We start from the raw sequence: 18486 nt of genomic DNA, 5'->3' as shown, positions 1-18486 counted from the left end.
CCAGGGAGCGATGGTCACTGTCCCCCAGATGCTCACCCACTGAGAGATCTGTGACCTGACCCGGTTCATTACCTAGTATAGATCTAGTATGGCATTCCCCCTGGTCGACCTGTCCACATACTGTGACAGGAATCCATCCTGGACACACTTAACAAACTCTGCCCCATCTAAACCCTTGGAACTAATCAGGTGCCAATCAATATTAGGGAAGTTAGTCACCCATGATAACAACCCTGTTATTTTTGCACCTTTCCAAAATCTGCCTCCCGATCTGCTCCTCTGTATCTCTGCTACTACCAGGGGGCCTATAGAATACCCCCAGTAGAGTAACTGCTCCCTTCCTGTTCCTGACTTCCACCCATATAGACTCAAAAGAGGATCCTGCTACATTACCCACCCTTTCTGTAGCTGTAATAGTTTCCCTGACCAGTAATGTCACCCCTCCTCCCCTTTTTCCACCCTCTCTATCCCTTTTAAAGCACTGAAATCCAGGAATATTGAGAATCCATTCCTGCCCTGGTGCCAGCCAAGTCTCTGTAATGGCCACTACATCATAATTCCATGTATGTATCCAAGCTCTCAGTTCATCACCTTTGTTCCTGATGCTTCTTGCACTGAGGTACACACATTTCAGCCCTTCTACCTTACTGTCTTTGCACCGTTTATTCTGCTTCTCTTTCCTCAAAGCGTCTCTGTATGTTAGATCTGGCTTTACTCCATGCACTTCTTTCACTGCTCTATTGCTCTGGATCCCATCCCCCTCGCAAATTAGTTTAAACCCTCCCGAACCATGCTAGCAAACCTACCTGCAAGGATATTGCTCCCCCTCGAGTTCAGGTGCAACCCATCCAATCTGTACAGGTCCCACCTTCCCCAGAAGAGATCCCAATGATCTAAAAATCTAAAACCCTGTTCCCTGCACCAACTCCTCAGCCACACATTCAACTGCCATCTCCTCCAAGTCTTACCAACTCTGTCACGTAGCACTGGCAGCAATCCTGAGAACGTCACCCTTGAGGTCCTGTTCTTCAGCCTTCTGCCTAATTCCTGAAACTCACACTTCAGGACCTCATCCCTCTTCCTGCCTATGTCGTTGGTTCCAACATGTATCACGACTTCTGTTTGCTTTCCCTCTTGTACCAGGATGTCGTGCACCCGGTCAGAGACATCCCGGACCCTGGCACCCGGGAGGCAACAAACCATGCGGGTGTCCTTCTCACATCCACAAAATCTGTCTGCTCCCCTGACTATAGCGTCTCCAATGATGACAGCTCTCCTCTGCTCCGTCCCACCCTTCTGCACCACAGGGTCAGACTCAGTGCCGGAGGCCCTGCCATCGTGGCTCACACCTGGTCGGTCGTCCCCGCCAACAGTATCCAGGACGGTAAACATTATTCAGGGGAATGGCTACAGGGGTGCTCTGCTCTACCTGTCTGCTCACCTTCGCTTTCCCCCCTCTGACTGTCACCCAATGACCTGCTTCCGACAACCTAGGAGTGACTACCTCCCTGTAGCTCTCATATATGACTGCTTCATTCTCCCTTATGAGTGGAAGGTCATCCAGCTGCTGCTCCAGATTCCTTACACGGTCTTCCAGATCGCCCAGCTGTATGCACTTCTAGCAGATGTGACTCTGCGGGAGAGGGGAGTTCCCCCAAGACTGCCACATCTCACATGAGAGGCACATCACCGTCTCAGGAGACATTGTAAAAACTAACTGCGAGCTAGCTTGTCCTCCACCTCTTCTCGTCGAAGCCTCTTGAGTCAAAGCCTCAAAGCTCCACTCCTTCACTGGCCCACTCACGCACTGGCTGCTTCGCTTGAGCTGTCCCTGTATTTATCTGTTTGAGCTTTTCAAAATGTTTGGTCACCTGACCTCGACTGCCCAATCAGCTGCTTTCTGCTGAGTCTGAGCTATTCAAATCTTGATTGTCTCATCAACGGCTTTCTGGTGATCTATTCAAATCTTGATTGACTTGATTGCACAGACCAACTGCCAAAACTGCCAGAATCTCTTGAGTCAAAGCCTCAAAGCTCCACTCCTTCACTGGCCCACTCACGCACTGGCTGCTTCGCTTGAGCTGTCCCTCTGTGTATCTGTTTGAGCTTTTCAAACTGCTTGGTCACCTGACCTCGACTGCCCAATCAGCTGCTTTCTGCTGAGTCTGAGCTATTCAAATCTTGATTGACTTGAAAACCGATTTGTAGGGAAAAATAATCTACAACAGAAATTCAAGTAGCTTAGAGCTAGAAATGTGTTTACTGAGAACTTATTTTTAGCGGTTTTATTATTTTGTGCAGACCTTTTGGCCAGTGATAGCTTCTTTCTCATTAATCTGTTTTCAATTTTAAAAAATGTTCAATGAATCAAACGAGGAAAGAAGGACTTTTGTTCTGCAGTCGTTCCATAATTGCTCAATACACGTTTGATACTTGTTTGATGCTGAGGTGCCAGGCGTCTGCACCAGCGGTGCGTCGCAGGTTTTTGCCAGTCGGTTTACAATTGACACTCGTGCGCTACCGAGTTGTGCCTTGTTCGTCTTTTGTGAACATTTGCGCTTTTGTACCTTTTCGAAAATTAAGCCTTGCTTTTACATTCAGTTACCCATCACAGTGCAAAAGAAAATGAGCAAAAGAAAAGCAGAAAGTGATAGTAAGCAATGAACAGTGGGAAAATGAGTTCTTATTTATAGCGGGTCCGTCAGGAAAACCATTGTGCATTGTTTGTGAAAAGACTTTCTCACATAATAGAAGACATAATTTTAATAGACGCTATAAAACACAACATCGGACTGAAGTAGAAGGAATGCTGGAGCTAGTGCTTGGGTCTGAGTTACGGAAAGAATATATGATTAAGAAAATGGAAGAAATCAAAAGAAGACAAAATATATTTGTTAAATTAAGGTAGGTAATGTTTGTCTTGTTTTTATATTAAATCAATATATCATGTAAAAATGCTAAATATGTCTATAGTAACATTTTTACAAGTATTGAATGGGGGTACAAGAGTTGTATGGCGCATCTGAACTTGTGCTTGAAAAAACTGACGCATGGTTGACCACCCCTGATATAAGTAATTGATGTACAGGTTTCCCCCGCCATCCGAAGATAGAGCGTTCCTATGAAATGGTTCGTAAGCCGGAATGTCGTAAAACGAAGGAGCAATTACCATTAATTTATATGGGAAAAATCTGTGAGTGTTCGCAGACCCAAAAATAACCTACCAAATCATGCCAAATAACACAAAACCTAAAATAACAGTAACATATAGTAAAAGCAGGAATGATATAATGAATACACAGCCTATATAAAGAAGAAATACTTTTCCACAATAATTGCCTGCACTGTTCTCCATAGCGAAAATCTCACGCAAGCGCTCTCAGCAGAAACACAGCGCAAGCGCTCTCCAGTACCCTTTAAGCTATGAAGCTGCCAAATCATACCAAATAACTCGTAAAAATACACAGCCGATATAAAGTAGAAATAATGTATGTACAGTGTAGTATCACTTACCGGAATTGGGACAGCGCCGAGCACACTGATGATGGTGTGTTAGGCTGAGTCATCGGGAGTTGGGGTGGTGCAGTGGCCCCCACCCTCCGGGCAGCGAACCAATACCGATCCACGAAGAATGCAGTGGTACAGTGGTAGCTGGGACGCACCCAGCACACCTTTTAAGAAAAAAGCCAAAACAAACAAGCTAATTAATTAGGTGCTGCCTGGCACGTAAATGTTGGCCCAGATGTTGCCGATTGTGTCACCTCTGATCTGGGCTGATGTTTAAGTGCCGGGCAGCACCTAATTAATTAGCTTGTTTATTTTGGCTTTTTTTTCTTAAAGATGTGCTGGGTGCAACCTGGCTACTGCTGCATTCTCCGCGGCAATGTATCTGTCCATTGCCCGGGGGTTGGGGTGGTGGGACACTGGGGTGTTATCTCGTTGTCTGTTTCCATGAGGGTAGGCAGGTCATCTTCTTCTATGTCTGCCTGCCTCGATGTTGAAGGTCGAGGTTTGTTGTCTGCTGTGGCTGATGTGGGAGGCTTGAAAAACGACATTATGCTTGACTGCCTAGCCTTGCGCATTTTTAGATCATACAGTTCTTTGTAAGCACTCAAACCATCCTGCAAATATGCCCTAAACCGACATACCCTTTCAAAATTAAAGTCGTACTTTATCATTGCAGCGAAAATCTCACGCAGTTGCTTCACGTTCAGTTCCTTGACGACTTCACTTTCGGTCCGTTCGCTACTGCATTCGGTTTTGATTGTTATCCTTTCCACTTCCAATTGCATCAGCTCTTCATCTATCAGTTCTTGGTCATGGGATGCCAAAACCTCTTCAACATCGTCTTCGTAAACTTCCACAAGCCAAACTCACTTTGTCTTTACTTCATTCACCACGATCAAAATGCTTAATTATGTCTAGTTTTACGCTAAGTATAACACCCTTACAAGCTCTTTCAGGCTTTTCCGATACCTTAGAACTCATCTTGCAAACGGCTGCTCACAGGCACGTGTTTAAGCAATGCCAACGAGAATGCTGTTCCGAATCCAGGGGAGAGCGGCTGCTCGGGGCGCACGCTGCCTTTTTTCGTAACAGTGAAAATGCCTTCTGTTAGCGAAAACAGGTAACTAATGTAGGTCTTTTGTAATAGTGAGGTTTCGTAAAGCGAACGTTCGAAAAGCGGGGGACACCTGTACTTTATTTATTATGTTTTATTTTATTTTTTTCCTCTTTACTAAATTATGTATTGCATTGAACTGCTGCTGCTAAGTTAACAAATTTCATGTCACATGCCGGTGATAATAAACCTGATTCTGGTGTCAGCTTCAAGATTACATCACCAGGTGTTCTTTGGCTGGCCTCTTCGAAAGTTGTTAGGCCCTGTAGCTTTCACCACATGATGTTATCCTTTCCCAGGGATGAGATCTTTGCAGCTTCTGTTGGTGTTTCTTTAGCTCTGGGCTTTTACGGGAGGGCATTGCGAGCCCCGTGCCCAACACTCCTCTTCTCAGGCAGGTTTGGGACCGTACGTGGCGGAGTTGACTTAAGATTATATCCTTGATTGTTGGTACTCCTATACAGAAGGAGGTCCAGCTTTTGCCCGTTTCATCAGTTTGCCTCTCATTGGCACATTTTGTCTTGTTGACTGTGATGATGCCAAAGTTGTCCTGTTCAAGCACCTAATGCTGTTCTTCCCCTGGCCCGATGACTATTTACAGTAATCCTCAGAGATCCAACGTCTTTTAATCAATGGCGATTTATACAAACCCTCAGAGATCAGACCACCAGACTCAAAAAGAAAAGTTACTTTCCCCAAGTAGTAAGGCTGAACACCTCCACTACTTTAGGATTTCCTGTCAGTCACCTTATGTATAGACACTCCTGTGCTTAATGTCAGTTTATGGACATAGGATCAATCTATGTATATAAGCTATCTTATGTATATATAGGTTTATTGTTTTTTTATTGTTGTGTCTTTATCTTGTGTTTTCTTTAGTGTTACATTGGATCTGGAGTAACAACTACTTCACTATTTACAATTATGTACAGGAAATGACATTGATCTATCAATCTTGAATCAAACTTTCCTCTGGCTCAATGGCTACTTACAGTATCTTTCAGAGATCAAACATTACAGGCTGCAAAGTTGATCTTCAGTTGGAGATAGGTTACCCACATGGGAATCAGTGAGATAGGTTGGATTTTAGGAAGCAGTTTCTAATTCCTTTCCCATGCAGAGTGAGCAGGGCAACTCGGGCATGCAGGTGGGTGCTGGATTACACCTCAGTCTTGAGTCCGAGCTGGCTGTCAGACAGGACCATCTGCTTGAAGATCGTTTCTGACAGTAAGACATAGGAGTAGAATTAAGCCATTTGGCCCATTGAGTCTGCTCCTAATTCCATCATGGCGAGACTCACTAGAGTTTAGAACAATGAGAGGGGGATCTCATGAAAACCAATGAAATATTGATAGTTCTAGATATGGTGGATGTGCAAAGGATGTTTCTTCTTGTGTGAGTCTAGGACCAGAGGGGACAGTCTCAGAATACAGTGCTGTCCATTTCGAACAGAGATAAGGAGCAATATCTTTAGCCAACAGTGGTGAATCTCTGAAATTCAGTGGCACAGGAAGCAAAGGAGACTAATGATGGGGTATGTTTGAAGGTGGGGGGGGTGGGGGCTGATAGATTCTTGATTCGTCAGGGCATCAAAAGTTAAGGTGTGAAGTTAAGAGAATTGGATTGAGAGGGTTGAGCCTCACGATACATGTCCAAAGCCCATTTGTCTGTCATGGCAGGTCCTTTGTGGAGAGTGTTTGCCAGTGTGTCAGCTGTTTGCACATGACTTTACAGAGGACGGCTGCCTTGCACCATAAAACAGGAGTAGATTAACTCCCTCGCAACCTCAGCCACACCATCAAACAACTCGTACCCCATCCTAGGCTGGCTGTGTCCCACATCGCCCATCTCAATTGGAGTGGAAGCAAATTAATCTCAGAGCAGCCACTAAGGACAAACGTCAGGCAATTGGTCTGATTGTTCTGTTATATGTGTGGGAATCTGATGCCTAATGTAGTCTCATTTCAATAAAACCTTAGTGCGTTCTTTGTTTAGTTTTCATGCCATTTGGTTTGTTGGTATCTGATTGATGGGATGAATGGAAATAGGTTGTTGTGTAAGCAGTGTGTGAATTTCGCTAACAGAATCAGAGTGTTGCCTTGGGTCAGTATATTTGTTGGTCTAATTCCCAGGCTTCTGTTCCAGCCACATTGACTTTGCCAGGAAGCTCGAGCTGAGTCTGTTTACCATGAAAGCAGGCATCGAACGTTTGAGTTTTCATTGCAACATGTTTCATTTGTTCTGCTTGATTGTCAAGGAGGGCATAACCTTGAAATTGGAGTACATCTTGAATGGTAATGTTTAAAACACCTTCTCATGCAAAGACTGAAATTGTTGTTCCAACTGGACATCAGAATGGGGAAGAATTGTGATCTAAGTGAGTTTGACTGTGGAATGATTGTTGGTCTGGAACATACTCCCCACCTAAAAAGGCACTGGGTGTCAAGTTTGAATATTGCAAAACTGTGATCAGATTTTTGATGAGGCCATTGAGAACACAGATCCATACAAACAAAGAGGTAATGATCTCGTTTAATGAAGAGAATAATCCATGGAACAAAGCACCTTTGAACAGTCTGGTTTCTATTTTCTTCGCAGCTATTTACAGTGTTGTTAGCGTTACTGTTTCAAGTTGTTTACTGGATTTCTGATAGCGATAGAGTATATGCTCACTGGCCACTTTATTAGGTACACCTATACACCTTGTTAATGCAAATATCTAATTGACCAGTCATATTAGCAACTCAATGCATAAAAGCATGCAGACATGGTCAAGTGGTTCAATTGTTGTTCAGACCAAACATCAAAATGGGGAAGATCTAAGTGACTTTGACTGTGGAATGTTTGTTGATCCCAGATGGGGTAGTTTGAGTATCTCAAACTGCTGACCTTCTGGGATTTTCACATACTGGTCTCTAGAGTTTACAGAGAGCAGCCTTGTCTCTCATAGAACTGAGAGAGGCTGGAGGAGAATGGCCAGACTGGTTCTGACTAATACTGACTTAGACAAAAATCAGCTACTGGTGCACTGGGAATCTGTGAATCAGCTTGCAAACTGTAAAGCATTCTTCCTGCTCTCGTGTGCCCACAAAGGCAAGACAGTGTCAGTACGTGTGTGTACTCTCTGTCTCTCCCCCACCTCTCGTTCCTTCACTTTTACCCTCCCCTCACCCCTTTGTTCTCCCTCCCCTCCATCTATGCCCCCTCTTCCCCACCCCCTTGAGTCTCGGGCCAAATGGCATAGTCTCAAAGTAGATGGAAGACCCTTTGGAACAGAGATGAAGGGGATTGTTCTTGGTCAGAGGGTGGCGACGGAATTCATTGACAAAATGCTGTGGAGACCATGTAATAGGGTATATTTCAGGTGGAGGTTGGTACATAAGTGTTGTTAGGAAGGGTGCCAAAGGTTATGGGGAGAAGGCAGGGAATTGTGGTTGAGCATGATAATTAATCACCCAGGAGAGAATTCTGGACTGGACTCAATAGCCCAAGTGGACCAATTCTGTTCCTGTCTCTTGTAATCGGTGGTCTTAATTAAGTGGTTAACATTTACCACAAATGGAGAAGGACTATTTGAACAACACACACAAAATGCTGGAGGAACTCAGCAGGCCAGGTAGCAGCCAGAAAGCCTTCCAGTGCTGTTGAAACATCGACTGTACTCTTTATTTTCCCTAGATGCTGCCTGGCCTGCTGAGTTCTTCTAACATTTTGTGTTTTGCTTGGATTTCCAAGGAATATTTGAATACAGGTTAGAACACAGATCATGGTAACTTTGAGCTCAGCTTTTCTGGTCTGCTAATTGTTCTTTTCTTTCTGCAGAATGTCTCCTCTCTCCATTTCACTTGTTGGCTTTGTCATGTTACTGACCACAGCGCAAGGTGTCGCCGGTGATAAAGGTGCGTAACTGTGTCCATGTCTATGCATCTATCAACACCTTCACGCCATTATTGGAATATGGAACCTTACAGTCCTTCATCCCAGCAATCTTGTACCCTGTCTAAGATCAGCCTAACCTTCTCCCCTACCAAACCCTCCATTTTTCTATCATCCATGTGCCTAAGAGTTTCTTCAATGCCTCTAATGTATCTGCCTCTACTACCACTCCTGGCAGGATGTTCCACACCCCCACCACTCTGCGTAATGAACTAACCACTCGTATTCCCCCATACTTTCCTCCAACCACCTAAAATTATGTTCCCTTGTATTGACTATTTCCACTCTAATCAATCTAAGACTCTTATCATCTTGTTCTCTTCTATCAAGTTATCTCTCATCCTCTTTTGCTCCAAAAAGAAAAACCCTCACTTGTTCAACTTATCTTCACAAGACATTCTCTCATCCAGGCAATATCCTGTTAAACCTCATGGACCCTCACTAAAGCTTCCACATCGTTCCTATATTGAGGTAACCAGAAGGGAACATAATATTCCAAGTGTACTCTAACGAGGGTTTTATTGAGCTGCAACATTACTTCGCTCATGAATTCAGTCCCTCGAAGAATGAAGGCCAACACACCATACACCTTTTGGACTACCCTATCAAATTGCATGTAACTTTGAGGGATCAATGGATGTGGACTTCAAGACCCCTCTGTTCCTTCAGACTGCCAAGAATCCTGCCAATAATCCGATATCACAAACGTGAGAAAATCTGCAGAAGCTGGAAATCCAAGCAACACACACAAAATGCTGGCGGAACTCAGCAGGCCAGGCAGCATCTATGGAAACGAGTACAGTCGACGTTTCAGGCCGAAACCTTTTGGCAGCACTGATGCCTGCAGGGTTAGTGCTTTGTTCAGGGTGTCAGATGTGGGAGTCCTGGGAGACCTCCAGCCTCCCTGATGGTCACATCTGCACCAGGTGCACCGAGATGCAGCTCCTCAGAGACCGTGTTAGGGATCTGGAGCTGCAGCGTGATGACCTACTGCTTATCAGGGAAAGTGAAGAGGTGATAGACAGGAGCTACAGGGAGGTAGTCATCCCTAGGCTACAGGGGTCAGAAAACTGGATGACTGTCAGGAGAGGGAAGGAAAATGCCCAGATAGTGGAGAACACTCCTGTGGTTGCCCCACTCAGCAACAAGTATCTCGTTTTAGATGCTGTTGAGGGGGATGACCTGATAGGGGACGGCCACGGTGACCAGGTCTCTGGCACTGAGCCTGGCACTGTTGTGCAGGAGGCAAGGAGGAAGAAGAGGAATGCAGTAGTCATAGGGGATTCCATAGTCGGGAGCAGACAGATTCTGTGAGCCTGATAGAGATACCTGCATGGTGTGTTGCCTCCCAGGTGCCAGGGTATGGGATGTCTCGGATCGGGTCCTGAATATTCTGAAGGGGGAGGGTGAGCAGCCAGCTGTCTTGGTACATATTGGTACCAATGACATAGATAGGAAAAGAGAGGAGGTCCTGAAGAGAGATTTCCAGGAGTTTCCAGGAAGCTGAGAAGCAGGACCTCCAGGGTAGTAATCTCAGGATTGCTACCTGTGCCACGTGCTTGCGAGGGCAAGAATAGTAGGATCAGGCAGATGAATGCGTGGGTGAGAGACTGGTGCAGGGGGCAGGGCATCAGATTATTGGATCATTGGGATCTCTTCTGGGGGAAGTATGAACTGTTCAAAAAGGACAGATTATACCTGAACCCGAAGGGGACCAATATCCTGGCAGGAAGGTTTAATAGAGCTGTCAGAGCAGGTTTAAACTAATTTGGCAGGGGGATGGGAACTGGAATGATGGAGCGGGGCGGGGGGAAACAGAAATAAATCTAAGATGGTGAGCAATAATGATGTCAGGAAGGACAGACAGGTGATGGAGCAAATTTACAGCCATTGGGATGAGTTGCAGTGCAATCAAAGCAAAAAGTACCAAATACCAGACTTAAGGTGTTACACTTAAATGCACGCAGCATAAGAAATAAGGTGGATGATCTTGTCGTGCAGCTGCAGATTGGCAGGTATGATATTGTGGCCATCACTGAGACATGGCTAAAGGATGCATGTCTCTGGGAGCTGAACGTCCAAGGATGCACGATGTATCGGAAGGATACGCAGGTAGGCAGAGGGGGTGGAATGGCGTTATTGGTAAGAAATGATATTAAATCATTAGAAAGAGGTGATATAGGATCGGAAGGTGCAGAACCTTTATGAGTTGAGCTAAGAAATTGCAGGGGTAAAAGGACCCTGATGGTGGTTGTATACAGGCCTCCTAACAGATGCAATGATGTGGACTACAAATGACAACAGGAAATAGAAAAGGCATGTCAGAAGGGCAGTGTTATGATAATTGTGGGGGATTTTAACATACGAGTGGATTGGGAAAATCTGGTCGGCTCAGGATCTTAAGAGAGAGAATTTGTAGAACGTCTGTGAGATGGCTTTTTAGAACAGCTTGCTGTTGAGCCCACTAGGGGATTGGCTGTGCTGGATTGGGTGTTGTGTAATGAACCGGAGGTGATTAGAGAGATTGAGGTAAAGGAACCCTTAGGAGGCAGTGATCATAACATGATTGAATTCACTGTGAAATTTGAAAAAGAGAAGCTGAAATCTGATGTGTCAGTATTTCAGTGGAATAAAGGAAATTACAGTGGCATGAGAGAGGAACTGGCCAAAGTTGACTGGAAAGGGGCACTGGCGGGAAAGACGGCAGAGCAGCAGTGGCTGGAGTTTATGCGAGATGTGAGGAAGGTGCAAGACAGGAATATTCCAAATAAGAAGAAATTTTCGAATGGAAAAAGGATGCAACCATGGCTGACAAGAGAAGTCAAAGCCGAAGTTAAAGCAAAGGAGGGGGCATACAAGGGAGCAAAAATTAGTGGGAAGACAGAGGATTGGGAAGTTTTTAAAAGCTTACAAAAGGAAACTAGGAAGGTCATTAAGAGGGAAAAGATGAACTATGAAAGGAAGCTAGCAAATAATATCAAAGGATATTAAAAGCTTTTTCAATGTTCTTCCAACATTTAGACATAAGGCTCCACAGTAGCCCAGCTGTTTGCACGACTCTATTACAGCTCAGAGCATCAGAGTTGGGAGTTCAATCCCAGCGATCTGTTACTCTACCCATGGAATGCACAGGTTTTCTCGAGTGCTCCTGTTTCCTCTCAAAGGGGCAGGTTAATTGGTCATTGTAAATTGTCCTGTTATTAAATCAGGGTTGTCAGGGGTTGCTGGGCGGCGAGGTTTGAAGGGCCTATTCCGTGCTGTATAGCTGAATAAAAAATTAACAAAGTACAAGAAAGGCCATAAGACATTGCAGTAGTATTAGGCCATTCAGCCCATCAGGTCTGTTCTATCATTCAATCATGACTGATTTATTAGCCCACTCAGAACTGTTCTCCTGTCTTCTCCCCGTAACCTTTGAGGCCCTGACTAATCAAGAACAAGTCAACCTCCACTTTAAATCCACCCAATAACTTGGCCTTCCATGAATTTCCACTTAATTGCTTAATGCTTATTGAATTTCCATACTGGCATGGTGACCAAGCTTTGAGCTTCACTCTATGCCCCTGATGAAGTGTCTTGGCCCAAAACATAAATTATTTACTCACATCCATAGATGCTGCCTGGCCGACTGAGTTCCTCCAACATTTTGTGTGCATTGCTGTTTTAGTCTAGTTCTGTCTGAAATCTTCTTGTGCTGGTGATATTTATGTCACTCTATTCTTGCGTCATCTTTTTCTTCCTTTGGTTTAATTGTGTTTCTGGGCACATCTGTGGCCTCTTTTAGAGTGAAGGGAGATGAAAATTTAGAACGGGGAACACTGCAGCACAGTACAGGCCTTTTGGACCACCATGTTATGTTGACGTTGTTTATTTATTTGGAGATGCAGTGAGGAGCAGGCCATTCTGGCACACAGAGCCACACTGTCCAGCAACCCGCCTGTTTAACCCTAGCCAAATCACAGGACAATTTACAATGACTGATTAACCCACTAACTGGTATGTCTTTGGTCTATGGGAAGAAATTGGAGGACCCATGCACTCACTGGAAGAACCAGCAAAGGATGCAGGAATTGAACTCTGAATTGCAGCGCACCAAACTGTAATATGGCCTTAAGATTTAGGAGCAGAATTAGGCCAGTTGGCCCTTTGAGTCTGCTCCACTGTTTCATCATGGCTGATCCATCTTTCGTCTCAGTCCTAATCTTTTGCCTCCCCTGCCCCCAAGCATCCCTTCATACCCTGACCAATCAAAAATCTATCAACCTCTGCCTTAAATATACATAAAAACTTGGCCTCGACAGCTGTCTGTGGCAAAGAATTCCACAGATTCACCACTCTCTGGCTAGAGAAATTCCTCCTCCTCTCCATTCTAAGGCTGTGTCCTCTGGTCCTAGTCTATCCCAATAAAGGAAACATCCTCTCTACATCCAGTCTATCGAGGCCTTTCAACATTCGATGGGTTTCAAAGAGGTTACCCTTCATTCTTCTAAATTCCAGTGAGTACAGGCCCAGAGCCATCAAACGCTCTTCACTTGACAAGCCATTCAATCCTGGAATCGTTTTTGTGAATCTCCTTTGACCCCTCTCCAGTGCAACGCACATCCTTCCTAAGATAAGTGATCCAAACCTACTCGCAGTACTCCAGGTGAGGTCTCATCTATGCCTTATAAAGTCTCAATGTTACAAGCAACACACACAAAATGCTGGAGGAACTCAACAAGCCAGGCAGCATCTATGAAAAAGTATAATTGACGTTTCGGGCCAAGACCCATCATCAGGACAGCATTACATCTTTGCTTTTATATTCTAGCCCTCATGAAATGAATGCCAACATTGCATTTGCCTTTCTCACCACTGACTCAACCTGCAAATTAATTTTCAGGGAATCCTGCATAAGGACTCCCAAGTCCCTTTGCGCCTCAGATTTTTGTTGTCATAACATAAATCCCCCTATTTGTTTCTCTAATCACCTTAAAACTGTGTTCCCTTATGAAATGTTTTTAATATTTCAGCCTTTTCCTTGTACCCGATAGAAATCCTCCTGTGTTTGTTCGAGATCACTCATATTTTCACTATGTCCCAGTTTCCCCAAGTGCAATACCACTGATAGAAATTGTACTGATCTTAATCCTGCTGCCACCCCACCATTGAGCACATCTACAAGAGGGGCTGCCACAAGGAAGCAGCATCCATGATCAAGGACCTCCACTGGGCCATGCTCTCTTCTCGCCTTTGGTCCCACACCACCGGGTTCAGGAACAGTTATTACCCTTCAACCATCAGGCTCCTGAACTGGCGTGGATTTCACTCACCTGAACACTGAACTGATTCTGCAATCTATGGGCTCACTTTAAAGGATTCTACAACTCATGTCCTCAGTATTATTTATTTATGAAGGTTTTTTTTACACATTGGTTGTTTGTCAGTTTTTGTAGTTTTGTTTTTAATTGAATCTATTGTGTTTCTTTGTATCTACTGTGAAATCCTGCAAGAAATTGAATCTCAGGATAATATATGGTGATATATATGTACTTTAATAATAATTTTACTTTGAATGCCTGGGTATTGGTTAGGATTTGGGAATGGCTCAGGTGCATACATTGACTTTCTGTCTCACTTGTTGCAGGTCAGGTGGAGGTGAAATGTATGAAGTACCATATAGTTAAGAAGGTCAGAGAAGATCTTGTCATCCAGTGCCATTACTCTTCACCAGATGATGCCAACTCCACCACCTTCAGTTGGATAAAGCAGGATACAATGAAAATAATCTACAATTATTCAGTTACTCAAATAGAGCAAGATCCCAGCTATCAAGGTCGAGCGGAGGTTTATGCCCTTGAGATCCCTGAAGGGAACGTGTCCCTGAGACTGATGAATGTGACTCTATTGGACTCTGGAGTCTACAGACTTCATGTCTTTAGTCGATCCCATAGCGACGAAGCAGAGATTGTGTTGAGTGTAAGAGGTAGGACCTGTAGATTTCTTCTACGATTTATGTCCTATAAGTTGTTATGAGCCATTATATTGCACGGTAATACAATAACCAGAACCTAAGAACTTCAGCTAGCCTTTAGATAATTCATTCTGACATATACTATAGCTTTGTATTACTGAGATGGTGAACATTGAGAGGATGTTTCCTTTAATGGGGTGGAGGTCTAAAACCAGAGGACACATCCTCAGGGTAAAAGTTCATCCCTTCAGAAAAGAAATGAGAAATTTCTTTAGCCAGAGGCTGGTGAGTCTGTGGAACTCATTGTCCTTGACGGTGGTGGAGGTCAAGCCATTAGCTATATTTAAAGAGATTGATGGGTTCTTGATTAGTCAGGGCATCAAAGATTACAGGGAGAAGACTGGAGAATCGGGTTGAGAGAGTTAATAATGCAACCACGATGGAATGGCAGAACAGACTCGATGGACCGAACAGCCTAATTCTACTTGTATGTCTTATGGTATTTAAAATGGGAATAAAAGAGCAGAAGGAGGCAAAGTGCTGGGAATATTTCCTCAAATAGGCACTTTTACTCAGTAACCTCTCATGCTGAAACTTCAAGTTCTATAATTCAAGGTTTTAAACATCCAGAATGAAATTTATATGCATTGCATGACTAACTGTTGTAGTTTAGCCAGCAAAGGCTTGTTAGTATGTGTTGGATATGCTCGCTAAGTTACAAAGCAGTGCAAAACAGCGCGAGTCATCAAGACATGAATTCATTCGGACCATTCGTGAGGCAGAAATAGAGAGGAGTTACAGCGAGATAGTCACCCCTAAGAGTCAGGAGACAAGCAGCTGGGTGACTGTCAGGACAGGGAAGGGGAATAGACAGAATGAGCAGAACACCCCTGTGGCTGTTCCCACCAATAGTAAGTACATCGTTTTGGATACTGTTGATGGAGACGACCCACCAGGGACAAGTTGCCGTGGTTGCGTCTCTGGCACCAAGATGGGACCCTCCTCAGAAGGGGATTCAGTAGTTAGGGGGACAGATGAGAGGTTCTGTGGAAGAGATCGAGAATCCCGGGTGGTCTGTTGTCTCCCTGGGGCCAAGGTCCGCGATATCTCGGATCGAGTTCTCAGTATTCTCGAGGGAGGGTGAGCAGCCGGATGTCATGGTCCATATAGGGACCAATGACGTGGGTAGGAAGAGTGAGTAGGTCCTGAAAGGTGAGTTTAGGGAGTTAGGCGCCAAGTTAAAGGACAGGACCTCCAGGATAGCAATCTCAGGACTGCTACCCGTGCCACGTGCAGGCAGGTTTAGAAATAGTAAGATAGCGCAGATCAACATGTGGCTGAAGACCTAGTGCAGGAGAGAGGGTTTCAGATTTATAGATAATTGGGCAGTTTTCCAGGGAAGGTGGGACCTGTTCCGGCGGGACAGTTTACATCTGAACTGGAGGGGGACAAATATTCTTGCGGGAAGGTTTGCTAGAAAGGCTCTGACGGATTTAAACTAGATACGAGGGAGGAGGGGAACCAGAGTGTAGGAACAGATGTAGGTAAGAAGGAAGAAAAAGAAAATAGTGAAGTTGTTTGCACAGTTAGTGATAAACAGAGTAAGAGATGGAAAATTTCTTATTTATTTTAACGCTAGGAGCATTATAAGAAAGGTGGATGAGCTTAAAGCATGGATTGATACCTGGAAGTATGATGTGGTAGCTATTAGTGAAACATGGTTACAGGAGGGGTGTTATTGGCAACTAAATATTCCTGGATTTAATTTAATTACTTCGGGTATGATAGAATCGGAGGGACAAGAGGGGGAGGTGTTACATTGCTCGTCAGAGAAAATATTACAGTGGTGCTCTGGCAGGATAGATCAGAGGCCTTGTCTAGGGAGGCTATTTGGGTGAAATTGAGGAATGGAAAAGGTGTAGTAACACTCATAGGGGTGTATTCTAGACCATATGGAGAGTGGGAATTGGAGGAGCAAATTTGTAAGGAGATAGCAGATATTTGTAGTAAGCACAAGGTTGTGATTGTGGGAGATTTCAATTTTCCACACATAGACTGGGAAGCCCATACTGTAAAAGGGCTGGATGGTTTGGGGTTTGTAAAATGTGTGCAGGATAGTTTTTTGCAGCAATACATAGAGGTACCAACTAGAGAAGGGGCAGTGTTGGATCTCCTGTTAGGGAATGAGATAGGTCAGATGACGGAGGTTTGTGTTGGGAGCACTTCGGGTCCAGTGATCACAATGCTATTAGTTTCAATATAATTATGGAGAAGGATAGATCTGGACCCAGGGTTGAGATTTTTGATTGGAGAAAGGCTAACTTTGAGGAGATACGAAAGTACTTAGAAGGAGTGGATTGGGACAATTTGTTTTATGGGAAGAATGTAATTGAGAAATGGAGGTCATTTAAAGGTGAAATTTTGAGAGTCCAGAATCTTTATGTTCCTGTTAGGTTGAAGGGAAAGGTTAAAAGTTTGAGAGAGCCATGGTTTTCAAGGGATATCGGAAACTTGGTTCAGAAAAAGAGAGATGCCTACAATAAATATAGGCAGCATGGAGTAGATGAGGTGCTCAAGGAATATAAAAAATGTGAAAAGAATCTTAAGAAAGAAACTGGAAAAGCTGAAAGAAGATATGAGGTTGCTTTGGCAAGTAACGTGAAAATAAATCCCAAGGGTTTCTACCGTTACATAAATAGCAAAAGGATAGTGAGGGATAAAATTGGTCCCTTGGAGAATCAGAGTGGATGGCTATGTGTGGAGCCAAAAGAGGTGGGGGAGATTCTGAACAATTTCTTTTCTTTGGTATTCACTAAGGAGAAGGATATTGAATTGTGTAAGATAAGGAAAACGGGTAGGGAAGTTATGGAAACTATGATGATTAAAGAAGAGGAAGTACTGGTGCTTTTAAGGAATATAAAAGTGGATAAGTCTCTGGGTCCTGACAAGATATTCCCTAGGACCTTGAGGGAAGTTAGTGTGGAAATAGTAGGGGCTCTGACAGAAATATTTCAAATGTCATTAGAAAGAGGGATGGTGCCGGAGGATTGGCGTATTGCTCATATTGTTCCAGATGTGATCGAGGCAGAGGAATGAAAGGTGGGGGAGTAGCATTGCTTGTTAGGGAAAATATTACAGCAGTGCTCAGGCAGGACAGATTAGAGGGCTTGTCTACTGAGTCCTTATGGGTGGAGCTGAGAAACAGGAAAGGTATGGCCACATTAGTGGGATTGTATTACAGACCACCCAATAGTCAACGAGACTTGGAAGAGCAAATCTGCAGAGAGATAGCAGGCAACTGCAGGAAACATAAAGTTGTGGTGGTAGGGGATTTTAATTTTCCATACATTGATTGGGACTCCCATACTGTTAGGGGTCTAGATGGTTTAGAGTTTGTAAAATGTGTTCAGGAAAGTTTTCTAAATCAGTATATAGAGGGACCAACTAGAGGGGATGCAATATTGGATCTCCTGTTAGGAAACGAATTAGGGCAAGTGACAGAAGTCTGTGTAGGGGAGCACTTTGGTTCCAGTGATCATAACACCATTAGTTTCAATTTGATCATGGACAAGGATAGATCTGGTCCTAGGGTTGAGGTTCTGAACTGGAAGTAGGCCAAATTTGAAGAACTGAGAAAGGATCTAAAAAGCATGGATTGGGACGGGTTGTTCTCTGGCAAAGATGTGATTGGTAGGTGGGAAGCCTTCAAAGGGGAAATTTTGAGAGTGCAGAGTTTGTATGTTCCTGTCAGGATTAAAGACAAATTGAATAGGAATAAGGAACCTTGGTTCTCAAGGGATATTGCAACTCTGATAAAGAAGAAGAGGGAGTTGTATGAAATGTATAGGAAACAGGGGGTAAATCAGGTGCTTGAGGAGTATAAGAAGTGCAAGAAAATACTTAAGAAAGAAATCAGGAGGGCAAAAAGAAGACATGAGGTTGCCTTGACAGTCAAAGTGAAGGATAATCCAAAGAG

At 44.1% G+C, this 18486-nt stretch overlaps 1 protein-coding gene across 5 annotated transcripts in view; it reads left to right on the top strand.

Annotated features, from left to right (window-relative positions):
* Positions 1 to 18486, top strand: part of LOC140201124 (butyrophilin-like protein 8) — a 61928-nt gene that overhangs the window by 23979 nt on the left and 19463 nt on the right. For all 5 annotated transcript variants that reach the window (XM_072264749.1, XM_072264750.1, XM_072264747.1 and 2 more), the window contains 2 exons: positions 8444 to 8520; positions 14184 to 14522. In XM_072264749.1, the coding sequence (XP_072120850.1) occupies positions 8445 to 8520; positions 14184 to 14522 (415 nt within the window). In that variant the 5' untranslated portion in view covers position 8444. The remainder of the gene's footprint in view (positions 1 to 8443; positions 8521 to 14183; positions 14523 to 18486) is intronic.

This window comes from Mobula birostris, chromosome 8, assembly GCF_030028105.1.
Source record: "Mobula birostris isolate sMobBir1 chromosome 8, sMobBir1.hap1, whole genome shotgun sequence".
Taxonomy (NCBI): domain Eukaryota; kingdom Metazoa; phylum Chordata; class Chondrichthyes; order Myliobatiformes; family Myliobatidae; genus Mobula; species Mobula birostris.
This window is presented reverse-complemented; position numbering and strand designations above follow the sequence as displayed.